The 16,769-nt window shown below is 34.3% G+C and overlaps 1 protein-coding gene across 1 annotated transcript; it reads left to right on the top strand.

Moving 5' to 3' along the window:
• The first annotated feature begins 420 nt into the window (after positions 1-420).
• Positions 421-15,274, top strand: LOC148230005 (uncharacterized). The gene is made up of 10 exons (XM_088197336.1): positions 421-630; positions 6,434-6,531; positions 6,717-6,875; positions 6,944-7,057; positions 7,129-7,425; positions 7,497-7,617; positions 7,689-7,777; positions 7,847-8,035; positions 8,122-8,238; positions 10,785-15,274. The coding sequence occupies exons 1-10, from the start codon at positions 519-521 to the stop codon at positions 15,201-15,203; spliced, it is 5,715 nt and encodes a 1,904-aa protein (XP_088053462.1). The 5' UTR covers positions 421-518; the 3' UTR covers positions 15,204-15,274.
• The last annotated feature ends 1,495 nt before the right edge of the window (positions 15,275-16,769 follow it).

Raw genomic sequence — 16,769 nt, 5'->3', positions numbered from 1 at the left:
CAATCGCTTGTAGGCCGTAAAAAAATCCAAACGGACCGCAGGTTGCCTACCTCTGATACACATCAAAATAACTGCGATTAGATCTTTTTATTTGAAAGTCTTTCATATTGTTCTTAGTTACGTCCCTTTAAATAGTATAGTTTTAAAATAATTAATTTCTGCGCATTATGATTGTATTTATTTTTTTAATTGAACAAAAAAAACAGGAATTCTAATTAGAATTCTATAAGAACAGATTAACAATAATAAAGTAGATAATTAAATGAATTATTATGGCCAAATGCGCTAGTGTATCATAAAAAATGAAAATGATGAATGAACGAAAAGCGGCGGCGGCCAGAGTGCGTTCCGATAGTAACCGTCGTCCGAAGTAGTTACAATTCGTTCGGTGGTGCATGACGTCGTTGTCGGCGTTGCGCCATCCCTAGAGCGGCCGCTGGTGGTGGCTGTCGGCGGTCGGCGGCGGACGCTGGGGCGCGGCGGTGGGGCGCTGGGGCGATGCGCGGGGGCGGCGGGGGATGATGGGCCCCGAGGCCCCGCCTGCGCCTGCTCGCCTTCGCCGGGTCGCCTTCCCCGACGACGACGAGCTCGTCACCTCTTTCCTCGACCCTCCGCAGCCCTGGACGCACGGTCGGTACCCTCGACGACCTCGAGGCCTCTCCTCCTTTGTCCGCGTTATATAACGAAACCGCTATGTTGTGCAAATGTCATCGCGATCGATCCGATCGCATTGTGCATTGCTACATTGCTACATTGCAAGGATATGGCCTTCGATCTACTTCTTTTCCGTTTTGTTCGCATAATCATAATATGGTCACTATACTTTTTGACGTTTGACAGACCGGATAAATAATCACACTGCGACATCGTCCTTGTTTACGTTCGAAAACAATGTTCGTTTTAACGCGCGCTCATTTTTTAAGCCGTAATAAATAAATAAATCAAATTTCAAATCGACGTATGTCCAAGTTTCGCTCAAAAAAATACTGAACAAATATGGCCGCTATTATTCGTATAATTTATATGATAAACTTTGCTTAGTTAGAATCTTTTTTAAATACCACTAAACGAAAAAAAGGACGCAAAAAATCTCCAAACCCATTTTGTTCAACAAAAATATTAAAATAAAATTCATATTTTATAATACTGAAGCGCCATTTACATATTGTGTACTTCATCATCCACTATTTATAAATACACTTTTTCATATACGTTACAGGTTTTAGTAAAATGTAAACGAAGCAAATTACAAAAAATCACGACAATTTTTTTTTACATATCTATATATAATTCTCTATGAGCTGAAGTAGCTCATTATTAAAAAAATACGATCTGAATTATAATTATATAATAATCGCTAATTGCGATCTCCCAGACACGATGGAAATGGAAAAACACTGATCTATCATGTTGGTAGAATAATAATTTTAAAGCAGATGTATCAGAAAAATAATCACAATCACATAAAGATGTGTAATCCAATGCAGGGATCAACAGCATAATTTGGATGCTGGTCATTTTAAAACCTTGGGATTCATAGGATACATATTATTTTTTAATATAAAATAATTCAAAATTATTTTTTATGCATATTTTATTTTTTTAATTTAATAAGCTGTACAATTATTTACACTTAACGATAAATTTAGTGTTTTTGCATTTTTTTTACCAATTTATTAAAAATAGTGGTGCTAACTTGAAGCGTTGAAAAAAAATGTCCATCTGAATCTCATTGTAGAAAATGTCTGTTCACAAATATATATGCTGGCAAATTTTAGCAGAAAACTTTTTCAGAATATTGATAGTCCATTATAAAATTCTATTAATGACACTGATTTGAAAGAGTCTTTTAATTTGTTATTTGTTTTCAATCTCTTGAAAATTTGTTTTGCTAAGAATCGTTAAGAAAATTTGTTATTTGTGCTGAATCGTCTTGAAAATTTGTTTTGTTAAGATTCAATGCAATTCAATTTACTTATTGGCAACACTATGTTCTTTTATTTTTCAAATATTAACTTATAATATGGGAAATTATAGAGTTTCTTCTATATCAAGTTGCTTTTTAATAATTTGAGTTTCATTTTAAATCCTTTTTTTCTGAAAATGTTTCATGAATTAAATTTCTTATGCCCTGGAGTTTTAAATTTGAATCTTTCATGAGAGATATGATGTATACCAAGAACGCTAGTTGAAAAAAGCCATTATGCATCTTTTAGCCTAAAGAAACGCCTCATTTGCCTCTCCCTTGAATTTGGCCAAGAAAATGCATATCATCTAATGAAATACTATGAATCTTAATGAAATTGAAATACTGTAGATCCCCCAATAATTCGGTAAATTGGGGGTGTGCTATTTGGGTGCGTATAGTTGGGGGACTGGAAAATATAATTTTTTGCAATACGTATGTACGATCCCACAAAGTAACGGGCATACAAATAGCACGTCCCCAATTTACGGTGTTTAATTAGAGGGTCTATGTATTAAAAATACGACCACCAACTGACCAACTTTTGTCGTCGTCCCCTCTGAAAAAATCTGAAATGACGTCCCTGATCCTATAATATAGAAATTCTCAGGTTATCCCTCTAAGAAAATCTAAGATAAGCAGTCTCGTATCTATCCCGAAAATATTTTTTTTAAATATGTCATGTTAGTAAAATTAAATCATTTGAACTTTTCTATACATAATAATATATACATTTACATATTTATCATTATTTATATACATGCGATGTATAAATGTTACAGTGAATGTGTATTTTTTGTTAATGTTGTTATATGTTCACTAGTAAAGTCCAAATACATTTTCACCAGTAGATATATATTTCTACTAGCGAAAATATAATTTAACTGATAAACACTAGTGAAATTATATACTGCTCTAAAATGTCTGCAACTCTATTTGACAGTTGCGAAACGTTCATTTGCTGTTCAAACCCAAACCTAACCTAATATAGGTTCTAAAACTAATTATAGTTTTAGAACTTTCGTTAGGTCAAGTCAAAAATATTATAAAAACTAACACAACTCATTTCTAATGGGACGTTTCATATTACACTATGTTTTAAAAATATGATAGCTATCCTTACCGATATTACTTTAGACATTACATTTTTACATTAGGAACGTTCGGTAACGATCTTAATTTGTTTACTTTGATTGCTCTTAAATTGCCTACAAGGCGGTCAAATTTTTTCTTATGTTTCATTTCGTAGTGTTGTTTTAACTCACAGCTATCGGTTCACGACATATAAGACAGCATAGTTTGAAAAAATAATCGTTTGCCCAGCAGTCATTGAATATAATACAGTACCAAGAGTTGGTATTTAGGTAAAGAAAGTAATATATTTTTTAATTTGTCCGACGTGATGTTACACAATAAAAGACAACTTAAATACATTTTGAGGTAATGTTTGAATAGATTGAAACAAACCCCTCACTGACCACTTTTGGCCCCACGGTACATCTATTGGCTACTCCTGATCTAGTGTCAACGTTTAAAGCCTAAAATCAATATGTTGCGAAAGCAAAAATATCAACATTAAACAATGAATGTAATTGCAAAAGACAGGTATAAAAGACCGTCTCCAGAGCCCAAAATCAATAATTGAGTATTATTTAACGCAGACCTTGAATTACGAATACAATTTAACAAAAAGATTTAATCGATAATAAAACTTAGGGGTTAAAAAAAATTTCAATTTAAAAAAATTAACAGTAGCAATGTTTTGCACTAAGTATCAATATATCAAACTAAGGGAATAAAACATGTACTAGTTTTACATAAAAAAAAATTATGAACAAATATAGTCAGTGCTATAAACTCATTAAAATATTATGAATTAATCATTAATTAAATCTGCAATAATTACTCAACATAAATGGTATTTACTTATATGATAAAAGCAATAATTTTATATAACTAGGTAATGATAATCAAAATTTAACTCGTTTAGTTTGTTTGTATGGAATTTTCATTACAGTTCGTTTAGTGATTGTGCCATATTTTTTTTAAATATACGAAAACAAAAGACTGAAATAAACAAAGCATTTTGATTACGCCAGTGTTTTTGCAATTTTCTTAACATTACGACAAAAGTAAATAATATTCTGCATCATTATAAGTTGAATCTGAACTTGCAACTCTCAAAGGACTATGTTATCGTTCCATTATTTAATTAATTGAGTGTTGTTACAACTTTGCTTTTTGTTGCATCCAAACATTGCTCGATATCAAGTCCATGTCAAACAGTGGCCAGGAGCGACGACCGCACACAAAGCGATTATTTTTGTCACTAAAAAATGAAAAACACTGATGCAATGCATTTTTAATGTGCTTTGCAAAATATATTTAAAGGGTTATGTCATGTTTTACAAAATAAACATGGATTTTATGAATAAATTTAAGTAGGAAAGATTATGAGTCTTAATTGTACAGTTTTATTTGTAGTTTGATTTAATCAAATCATAACTAAAAAAATCTAAAATTCTTAATTTTATTTGCTCATTGTATATTTTGTCATATTAAATATAATTATGGCAAAAAATTCAATGGTCAGAATAAAAATCAAATCTCAGTCAGAATTTTATTAACGGTCTGATCTTAATTATATTATTCAAGGTCAGAATAAATATCAAATTAGAATAAAAATAGCATTCGGTCAGAATAAAAATATATAGGATGATTATGTAAATTTAAAAAATAATATAACATTTATAAATGGGCAATAAATCGTGTATTTTAGAAAATCTTATAAAATATCTCACTCATACGAAAATTGCTGGACAGGCTAGATGTGAGCGAGCGTTGGTCAAAACATGAATAACTCCAATGAATCTATTTAATTGTATGTAGGACGCGAAGGTATTCAGAGCGACAAACGAAGTTGGAATAATGACAGGGGGTCTACTGTACCTACCAATGAACTGTAAAATATTCTGAGAATAAATATTTCTCACCATTTAATATAAATTCTGTCCAGTCCAATTTAAATTCTAAACATTTAATTTGAATTCCGACCAATTAATATAAATTCTGATCACAACCGTAATAAAATTAACCCGAAAAATATGAGCCTATAATTAGTTTATTTAAATTGTTGCTAGATTAGATTGATTATGATTTTTTTTATTGTTTCTTATTAAAATTGTTTTCTCTTATTCGCGCTCAAGAATAATAGCTAGCTTTTTCCCATATTTATGGTTTTTTTCCTCATTGTTCGTAATTGCCAGGAAAACGATAGATCAAAGTGCCACTGCATATTGTACCATTCACTGCCGTCAAGGTTTCGATCTAATAATTTTCCATGTAATGCCTTTGAAAAGCATTATCATCGAAAGATGATATAATGAATGCATTTATAATATGGTTGAATAATTGCGGTCAGTAGTTCAAAATAACAACAGTTTCTGCATATACTAATGATGTCATCTTTATAGCAATTATAATTAATATGAATAAAAGAATAGTAAGCAGTTTTGGCGATGATATGCAAAGAAAGTATGATATTTTTATTCTCAACTCATTATTTTTTGCATATATATGTATATATATATATATGTATATATATATATATGTATATAAAATATAGTACATTTAAAAAACTTGTTATTTCGTAGTGCATAGATACTTTTTGCAAAGTAATTATAGTGTATGTCTAGAGAATTATCGGATCTCGTTTATTTCTTGTTCTACTGTCGCCACGCAGTCTCTTTGGCTCCTAATGACTTTGTCCTCATTTTGGCACAAATTTCTTCTGAGCTTGAGCCAAATGTATTGCTACATTATTCACGTCCGGTCGATACGGCATTTTAAGTCACGTTGTGCAAAAGCGATGGATAATTAGCAGGTGATTCAGGACATTATCTTTGAGTTTAAAGCTTTCATGTGGTCGGCGAACTGTTTGTAGACAAACATATATGTCTATTTGGCTAAAATAAGTGTTTGTTGAAATAAAACATGAAAAAGTTTCCGTACAAGTTTCTCGGAAAAAATATATTTTGGTTCAACAAATTAGATACGGTAAATTGGCATAGAATCTCGATTCTTTGTCAAATTAAAAATAAAATATGGAAACGTAATGATTCTTAAACATCATCAAATTGATCTGAATATGTATCGGGTGTAACCCAATTTTTTCAGATAATTCGCTTATGAATCTTGGAAAAGGCTTTGCGAATTTCATGGCGGATAGAGGAACACATCATTTTCTATTTAGAGTGTGTTTTGTGTTCATCGTGTTAACACTTAATAATAGCAAATTTACGTCCATCCTACATAAATATCGTTGTCGTATATTAGCTCTGTTGCCGCGATTTGTTGACGATAAATTTAATTTACAGCCACCTACATAATATTTACGCTTATTATTATAAACAATTTTATCTTTATGCTTCTATTTACTAACGTTTTATTATACATTTTTTCTTTCAGTTGAAGAAATATCCGCAGAAGAAATACTGATAGCGTATGAAAATTCATGCCTGAGACACAATACGGAGCCGATAAAATGTCTCATTGTTCAGCTGAAGGTATTTTTCACACTTAATATTTTACCATATAAACATAAAACATTATCATGCTAATTGATTGGTTTCGTCGGCTCCACAAAGGAACGATGCTAATTTTTTTGTTCAATTTTAATACGAATGGTTCGTGTAATCTTTTCAGCGTTTGTATGTAATGAGCCGCATTTCATTCTTTTTTTGATGATTAGGAAATGGGCACCCTTGGGGGACCCTCGCGGTCAGGGACGCTGAACCTGTCGGGATGCCACCTGACGCCGGCGTCTTGCGAAGCTCTCGAATCCATCCTCAAGAGAGCTCGCTTCCAACGAATAGACATACACAACTGTAGTCTAAATGATGATGCCGCCGTGAGTCGATTGAATCGAATCTATCGTATAACTCTGATGACAATAATTAATTTTACTTTGTATTTTAGATTGCTTTATTTGACATGATCGAGTACTATGAGAGTGCCGCCGAATTGGATATATCCGGCAACAAGAACCTTGGAATATTAGCTTGGCAAGCGTGTTCCAAAATGATCAATAAGGTGCTAATCATTTCTGCAAAAACTCTCCATGTGTAACACGCTGTAACATTTTTTTTTCTCCTACTTTGCAGTGTCAATGGCTGGAGCAGATTGAAATCAAAGAAACATCATTGGGCGAAAACACCGCTCCTGTTTTAGGGCGAAGTCTGCGCCCTCCGTGTTCATTGCGCAGTCTCCGCTTGGAACAGTCACACTTGTCAGGTCCGCCGTTGTTATGTTTGGCCGGATTCCTGAAACAAAACAAGTCCGTTCGCGAACTGCACCTCGGAGATAATAACCTTGTGACTTCCGACGCCAAACATCTGGCGTACATGCTCAAATCTAATTCAACGCTACAATTGTTAGATATTAGCAATAATGATATTCAGGTTGGCAATAAATCTTTGTGTTCTATAAGTAATATATCAATAAATTTGAGTTACACTTTAAATTTTAATAGGATTCTGGAATTGAACTGATTGCTGACGCTTTAGCCGAACAATCCTCGGCTCAATATTCTTCCTCGTCGAGCGGCTCTAGCAGCGAATCACCAATGTCTTCGCCGCAATCTGGTAGTTCAGGTAATCATGAATACCATATTAGTTATTAGCTAAAGATTATTTTTATTATATTGAATAATCGATTACTTCAGGATCTATTCAAGAACGAGGATTAGCAGTTTTGATTGTGTGGAATAACAATCTAACAAGAAACAGCGGTCAACATTTCAGTAAAGCATTGGTATGGATATTTTAATTGATTGATACAATTCTTTAAATAGAATAAATCAGTTACTTATTTTTCATACAGTCACGCTGTAAATCTTTAGAAGTACTTAACATTGGTCAGAATCCGCTTTGCGGCGAAACCATCAATAGATTAAAGGCTGCTCTTCAGCAGAATCGATCTTTGCTCAGTCTCGGCATGCAGAGCACGAGATTGGGAGCGGAAGCAGCCATCGCTTTGGCTGAAGTGATTGAAGATAATCCAGTCATACAAGTAATGCAATTTAATTTGTAACATACGCCATTTGTATTAAAAAAATATATACATTTATATATGTGCATTATTTGATATAATTGTAGAGAATCGATTTGAGAGATAACAAACTACAAACAGCCGGATTGTTAGCGTTGCTCAAAGCTATCAAGAAAAATCAATCCGTTACAAGAATTGATCTCGACGACGGATCGCCACCTCTGGTATGTTAATTAATAAAATTGTACAAAAATTTCACACTTTTTTTGTTACAAAAAAAATTTGACTTTGTATATTAACCTCTGGTTGCCGAACTTCTTAAGTTTACTGTCTCGATATAGATGTATTACATATAGATGTATATAGATGTATTACATAATCAAACATTTTCTAGCCTTTGCTTTTCTCGTTATTAAATTATGACAAATACGCCAGTTACAAATTCCAGTTTTCTTTTATATGTCGATGATTACGGATTATTTTTTTCTACAGAGTGATTGAGATTCTCTGTGGAGATAGGCTTCCATTAGACATCTACCTTTTAGTGTTGGAAAATGCCATATTATGTCATTTTCCCAATCTCATTCACCATCAAAATATTTCTACAATCTCAGTGATTCTGGCTAGAGAAACTTCCATTAAAGATCACATGCTGTATTATATAAAAAAAGTCACCGCCTCGACACAACAAGTAGCTGCATCACAAACCATTAAATTTAATGTATGAGAGGAACACGGTAAAAATAATGCTCTCTGATGCGGCTTTGAACCCCATTTTGTTTTCCTTGCATATTGGAGCTGTTATCATATCCTTGACCCCTTAGATCACATAACAACAGATTATATTTCTGTAACGTATCAGATATTTTTTCTGTCTTCCCTTAACCTATATGGTTATCATCTATGTTTATGAAATCTGGAAAACATTCTTATATTTCTACATATTTTCCTGCTCTATTTAAAAAAATGTAATATATTTACAAAATAGACTATTATTGTCATTTGTTCAGTTTGCAATCGACAAATATAGAATAATATTTACTTGTTTTCAACCTTGTTAAAATATTTTCTTTAATTGCAGTATTTAACATATTAATTATTTCATTTTGAATGTTTTTTTCCAAATAATATTGCCGAATTTCATTATAAGTGGATATATACTGTTATCTTATTCATAATGCAATATTTTGGTTTCTGTGAAACTGTAGTTTCTCCACTGTCATATATTTTCGTTTTTGAAACACTGTTGATGGTTGTACAACATTCAATTCTTTTTAAATAGTCTTTCCACCTAGTATAGGCTATCGATTATAAAAACTTGGTGTAAACTTTCTATTCCTATAATTTGTAAGATTATCTTGTAAATTCTGCTCTTCAATAGAAGTTTACCTAGAAATATTTGGAATACTTTTATTGACAAGGCTAAGTCTGATAGAAGTTCTTCTCGATAGTTTATTGCTACAGTCAATAATAGAAGTTGTTATTTCTGTATGAACTTCTCAGGGAATTTTTATTTGCATGTAGGTAAAAAGTTAGAGATATGACGTGATAATCACAGGCAGAACATTGTTTACAAACGGTGATATTTCGATTTAAACATGTATAATTTTACTAGCATTTTTACTGGTAAAAAGATATATTTACAGGTGAAAATATTAAAAAAATATTTTCAGGATAGATTCGAGACTTGAGGAATAACCTGAGAATTTCTGGTTTAGAATCAGGGACGTCATTTCAGCTTTTTCCAGGGGGGGGGGGGCAATAGTTGGCCAGTCAATGGTAGATTTTTGAATATTTCGATTTCATTAAAATTCATAGTATTTCATTAAATGATATGCATTTTTCTTGCCAAATTGAAGGGGGACAATGCCCCCAGCTGCCCTTCCCAAATGACGTCCCTAGAACTTCGAGCAGTCAAAATGAGACATTCTTTGTATTAAACCAAAGTAGTATTTTTTTCTGCTTTTCTTCTTCGTTTTTCTGCTCCAGAAAATTCTAAAATAAATTTAGTATTTTTTTTATATTTTGTTTCAATTTAAAAAATATTGTTTTTAATTTGCAAGAAATATTTTAAAGATATATTGATCAAAAATTAGGCGCCCTAAGCCGAGGCCTACTTGGCTCCACGCTAGAGCCGGCCTTGATCTTTTCTTAAATCCCAGCGCCTTTCTTTTAGGAGCATTGGGATACGTTCTCGCAGAAAGTTGTATATCGCTAAGCATTTATTCAAACTACTAAAGAGTGCTATTGACAATCTAAATATGTTGGAGGAATTCCAGTTTTGGGCTTCGAAATGTCTTCAAAAGTAACGATCGCATCTTTTCTGATGCCAGAGCCAAGAGATCGCACTAACTGACTCGCCTGTGGCTGTCGACATTCAGCTTCTTAATACGTTGGCATTACATATTGATATAGGTATTAAATGTCAGTTACAGGGAAGCTGTTCTGTATGATTTATTTTCAATGTTTTATGATTTATTCCTTTTTTATATATATATATATATATATATATATATATATATATATATATATATATATATATATATATATATATATATATATATATATATATATATATATACTATCCCACCATTCTTGCATTGGGGTAACCTGTTAGATGATTTTAATTTTTTTAAATAAATATCAGATTTCGGCAATCAAAGGGTTAAAAACAAGTTTTTTTTTACCTCTTCCTTGTGGTAAATGCTTACAGTTAAATTTGTTGCTTTATCAATATATATGATTATAAATATAAACTTTTAAATTTCAGACTGATAAGGATCAACCCTTGGAAGAAACAAGATTGGTGGTGGAAATCAGAGCATTTTGCATTCGAAACGAGAAACAAAATCGTAATTCTCTTCTAAGCGACGACGACGATTCAATATTATTGCACAGAAAACGTATGTCAACATTCACAACTAGGAAAATAAGTCTTACGTGTCAGACGCTACATACGCCTCCAGAGCCTATATTATCACCGCCAAGAGCAACCGTTCGGTTGAGATCTCCTTTGCCTAGTCCAATACCATCGCCGATCGGCAGTCCGATTCCGAGTCCGTCTCATCGGAGTCGCTTTCAAGTGTCCAGAGTCAACGATTCTTCATCGGGAACGTCTCAGAGTCCGAGTCCAGTGACGCCGCCTGGGTCTAGACCTCCTCCACACGCGGGAAGTTCGAGATTTCGCGTAGTTTCAGTCACAGAACCGCCTTCGATATCTGTGCAAGGACCCGAAGATGCTTTGCCTATGATCGACGTTTCGAGCCAAACCGACGAGAGCAAATTCGTGAAACTCGGCAATAGCAGATTCAGTATTGTCCGAAACGTCGGAGTGGCAGTCGGAAACTATGCCATGCTTACCAGACTGGATCCCCCAAAAAATGACGCTTGCGTTAGATCACCGAACTATTCTTTCGACGACGATAAAAGTTCATCGCCTTCGATCAACACCGAAATCAAAGATAGCTCGGTCGATACCAATATCAAAACTAGCAAACATAACATTATCAAGAAAAGTGCGAACGAATCAAGCTTGGATAGTCCCGATCTGGAAGTATCTAGATTGATGCAGAACGTGGAGAAAAAGAATAATTTCGGCAGCTGTTCTAGTTTAGACATATCCGAGGGCTCTTTAGAGTCTTTGAATACGTTGGAGGTGAACGTGAATCCAAAAACAATAGACAACTTACAAAACGTGAATGATCTCAAATTAGAAATTTCGACTGATTATTCTATAGATTCGGAAGAGAGCGACGTTTTCGGCTCGATTGACGAAAAACCACCGAGAAAACGGGGCAATCTATCCGTATCCTCGAACGAGAGTAGTTTAGACTTAAGTGCACCCGTAGATGTTCCTCAAGGTACAATATTTCAATTTTCAAATCAGTCCTTTTTGAACTCGTCGGTGTCGTCGAACGAAAGCGTGTCGCCGAACATCTTCGGTAAACACATGAAGCTTCACGGATCGGTCACCAGTTTAGAGGCGAGCGTTAGCTCGTTAGATTCTTTCAAATCTGGTAGCAATGCTTTAGTCAGTCCGACGACTTTCGTATCTGATCCAAATCGTTTGATCGATTCCACTGATTCGGGAATATTCCAATCGGAGAATTCGCCGAAAACGCTCAACAGCTCGATGTCGTCCAACGAAGGAACCCTCACGAACAATTCCAATTTGTCGAAAGTGGCGCAGGCGATGGTTTCGCCGCCGCCGCCAGAGTTGTACGGGAACATTATTCCGTCCGATAATATTACCAACGTTCCCAAAAGAACGTCGAGTCTGTTGGATGTGCCGTCGTCGGAATCGAAGCAGAGGAGCCGGAAAATATCTTGGGTCGCACCCAGCTCGACCTGTCCGAAAAAAGATAACGATGAGACTCAATCTTCGAAGACTCCATCCAGTCTGGAGAAGTTACTTAATCTTTTTCAAATACCTTCGAGTATCTTTTCGCGAAACATGAACGACTCCGCGGATAAGAAAGATTCTAACGCCGGTAACTCGCGCAAAGACATACCTTCTTCTATGTCTAACACTTCATTTTGGCCGTGGAGCAGTGGCAGCAGTTCGTTTTCAAAGTCGATGTTCAGCGAGAAATTTTCCGGTAGTAGTGAAAATTTAGGGAGCGACAGTGAAAAAGCATCGGTCAAGTCTGCACCGTCTGTTTCGGCTGAATACACAGTTAAATTAGCTGATAAAAAGAATGACGTCATGAGCGGTAGCTTATCAGACGGCAGTCCTGAATTATTGTCTGATACGTCGTTCGAGAGCGAGATCAAATTTTTGCCCACCGACCTGTTATCGGATTCGAGTAAAAAATCTACGGGTGAAAGTACAGATAAAGATCACTTCTCTTTAAACAATTTAGAGAATGATGACACTTGCAAAGACGGGTCTCTAAAAGATACATATAGTTTAAGTAAAGAATGTGAAGTATTACACTGTGATAATTTAAGTGAAATTGAAACTGTTCGCGATGCGAATGTTGTGGATTTAGAATGTAAGTCTGATAATATTGAAGAAACAATTATATCTATTGGTAATTGTGATAATGTAAATGTACAATCCGATGATGGTTTTGCCGAAACTAAATATACAGATGATGTTACCACGCTTTCTGATAACCGCCGCGAAAATAGTATTATTGCTAAGGATACAGTACAAAATAATTTATTGTTAAGCTTATGTGATAATAATTTGAGGTCTGAAGGTGCGATTAGTGGATCTCAAGACGATGAGTGTTTAAATATAAAAGAATTAGATAAATTAAAAGGCGAAGAAACTTCCAATCTGCTCTCGTTCGAAGACGCCATTACTCCCTCTCTACTGTGTAACGTCGAAGTTTACGGTGGGATCAGAAAAAGGGATCCGTCTATATGCTCGGTGACGAGTTCCGTCGACACCACTGACACCGATAACTCTCCGAACAACATGGACAATTGTCTGCTGGGAGAGCTAGCCCAAGCGGCTTTCGAAGAATACAGTCTCGACGATGTCGTCTTACACGATTCGCAACAAGCTTTGAACGATAATTTAGTTCAAAACGTTGACGAAAGCAATAACGTAACAATTGCTTCGATTAAGACCGATATCGATCAAAATGATAACACACTCAATGACAATCCAATAGAAAGAGAGCCGGTTCAAATCCCAGATTCTGATGAATCATTCTTCGATATTATGGATGAAAATAGCAAAACACATATATCTGAATATCTGATCGAAGAAAACTTGAACAAGTCGGATTGGTTAGACAGCGATATCTACAAAGAAAATGTTAAGAACAATATATTGCCATTTTCGCTTTTAAAATTTGACCAGGCGAAACCGCCGACGCCGGAGATAATAAATTACGTTACTGACAAATCACCGCCCATGTCGTCTATACTCAAGCAATCCATAGGGTTGGAGAATAAGCATTTTCCTAGCGATAGGCAGCTGAGTCCAGAATCTGGGCCTTCCATAGAGAACTTACCAAGTAATATTATCAAGCGCATCAAAGAGAACATAAGCCCAGAAAATACGCTAACATCCAGTATGTCCAACACTCAGGCTTTAGCTCAAGAACTTTCGGAAAGGCGAAAACTTTTCTCTAACAATACCATCAGAGATAATTTCGAATTGAATCTTGGCAAAAAAAACGAAGATTTCAACTCCGCGAAGTATAAATATTTCGATTTTAAAGACGATAGTCTCGATACTAGAGCTGAAATCCACGAATTGTCTAGTGCCAATGTAGTAGATAGCAATGAAGGTATTGCTAAAATGAACATACCAAGCATCATTCCTAATGAATCAATTTTCCAATTCAAAACTGACATTATTTCGAGCAATCCGAGCATTGAAATCGTTCATTTTGATTGTGAATATCCTTGTTTGTGTAAGGATGAGGTTATCATTGACGATATTCACAATTATTCCGATGTGGTCGTTGAAACTGGTATGAAAGAAACGGGTTATGAAGGATTGGACTCTGACGCTCATTCATCTACCGTCGAAGAAGCTAGAGACGTTCTAACGCTTGTGGACTTATCTTGCGATCAAGAAGCACAATCGCGAGGCGACGATGAACAATTAAGTGCCTTAAAATGGAGCGACAGTTCCATTGTTGACTTAGAGGAGAGCCGCGACAAGGACGAATTATTCGACGAAAGCATCCAAGAGAGCTCCACGTTCAAACCTATCTCGATCTTGAAACCGTACAATCCTGAAAGAGTACACCATTCGTCACCAAAAGACATACCAGAGAAGAGTTTCAATTTTCATTCGAGCACCAAATCGTGCGATTCGTGCGAGAAAACAATGCCAGTTCGGTGCGGCAGCCTACCGGAGTCCATCTCTGGATGTAATCCGAAAAACTTTACAGAGAACATGACATCTAAGAGCAAAATTAAATCAAAATCTCCAGTTAACACGTTGGGGAAGCTCGCACGCGATTCCTTGTATGGTCTTAATATGAGCGAAGACGAAATGATAGAGATCAATAAGAAGATATCGTCTTTCGAGAGAGTCCGTTCTTTGGGTTCTGTGTCCGAAGACGCCGGAGACTTTCCTCTTAAAAGAGGTTATTCGTCTAGCGAGTCGAGGAGTCTAGGTCCGTTCACGTCGCAAGAAAGCTTAGCTTCTTTGGCGTCGATATCGGAAATCGCAGGAGAAAACGATGAAATCGATGTTTCTAAAAATTTTGAAAAATAACTACATATTATCACGAGAAATATCTGACAATAGTTCGATATATAGACTATGTTACAGAAAAAAGAGAAAAATAATTTTTAAAAGCCTTGTTGCTGATGATTAAATGTTTTTATAAATAATAATTTTAAAATTTAAAACCATTTCAGAATTGTCATGTATGTAATTTGAATGAAAAAAGAAGATCAATAAAAAAACTTTATTTTTTGATATATAAAATATATATCTTATTTCTTAATAAGAATTTATATTTAATAAAAAGAAGTGTGCATCTGAAAGTTTTTTCGTATGCGTGTGAATATGTTTTAATGCGTGTGTACGCATACATTCTACGTGTGAATGTGCGTCAATGTTGAAAAATGTGTATAAATCTAAGTTTAATATAGCCTATTTATTATTATATAGACACTGTTTATATCGTCTGAGGTATGGATTTTTAAATAATATATACGTATGTATGTATATGTTTATACGCGCATATAAATATATGTATACATCATAATATGATATTTATTGTGAATTGTGTAAATAAAACGGTTTCTTCAGTTTCGAGTTTTTTCTTTTTCGTTCATCTTACGATAAAAATAATGTTATCTGTCGTAGTTAAAGATAGAGATCAATTGATTATATAAATGTTATAAATAAATACAGATGATATAGGAATAAAGATAGATAAAGGAAAAACTTGTAAATATATAATACACACATTTCGATAATTGATTCTGTAATATGTACATCTTCATAAAAAAACATAGATAACTAAGACTAATATTCATCCTATACAAAATTTGACATTTGAAGAATACATTTCGATAAGATCGTATTTTTGTGTAAAATATATAAGTATATTTTTTTTATGTGGTTAATTTCTTGATAGTTATTAATAAAATTATAAATAATAATATAAGCATTTTTAATGATCATTTATCTATAAAGATAGAACGATTTTTATATTGTATGTTGATATATCTTTACGATATACTAAAATTTCATACTTGGTGTGAAATGGCATGGAGAATTTTATTTTTCACCTATTGTAAATGCTTGAAAGAGACCGTATGATTGTAATTATTAGGTGTCATGTATGCAAGAGCAAAATGGAGAAGTTCTTGTAAAATGGCGGTGCCTCTCAGTGAGTATAATGAGCATCGTCAGTCACGTCAAGCTATCTAGTTGATGATTTAATATGTAGTCAGGAGGATAATCATCAACATCGTAGCCGCTGCTATTTATTTGTTGCCATGCCAGCATGCATAAGAAATTAAGGGTTCGCCAAGTCTGCTCACGATAGGTGCCGCATGTATAAAGTAAAAAAAAACTTGCATTACAGCATTTCATGCGCTACTGGGATAAAAGGAGTGTCAGACTAGCATTGGGTACATTATTACGCAACAGTGCAATGGAAACAACCCTCGACGCTAGTGGACAAAAATTTCAAGTCATTAGCGAGATAAATGATGTTGTAAAGGCGTTAGAATCATTACATTACATAAACACCGTAACGTTGTAATCATTCTGAATTCAACAGAAGCCACCAGGACTTCTCAAAATGAATTATATAAACATAAT

This window comes from Plectrocnemia conspersa, unplaced genomic scaffold, assembly GCF_051122295.1.
Source record: "Plectrocnemia conspersa isolate PC_06_02 unplaced genomic scaffold, ASM5112229v1 ptg000011l, whole genome shotgun sequence".
NCBI lineage: Eukaryota > Metazoa > Arthropoda > Insecta > Trichoptera > Polycentropodidae > Plectrocnemia > Plectrocnemia conspersa.
The sequence above is the reverse complement of the archived record's forward strand: the minus strand, read 5'-3'. Positions and strand labels throughout refer to the sequence as shown.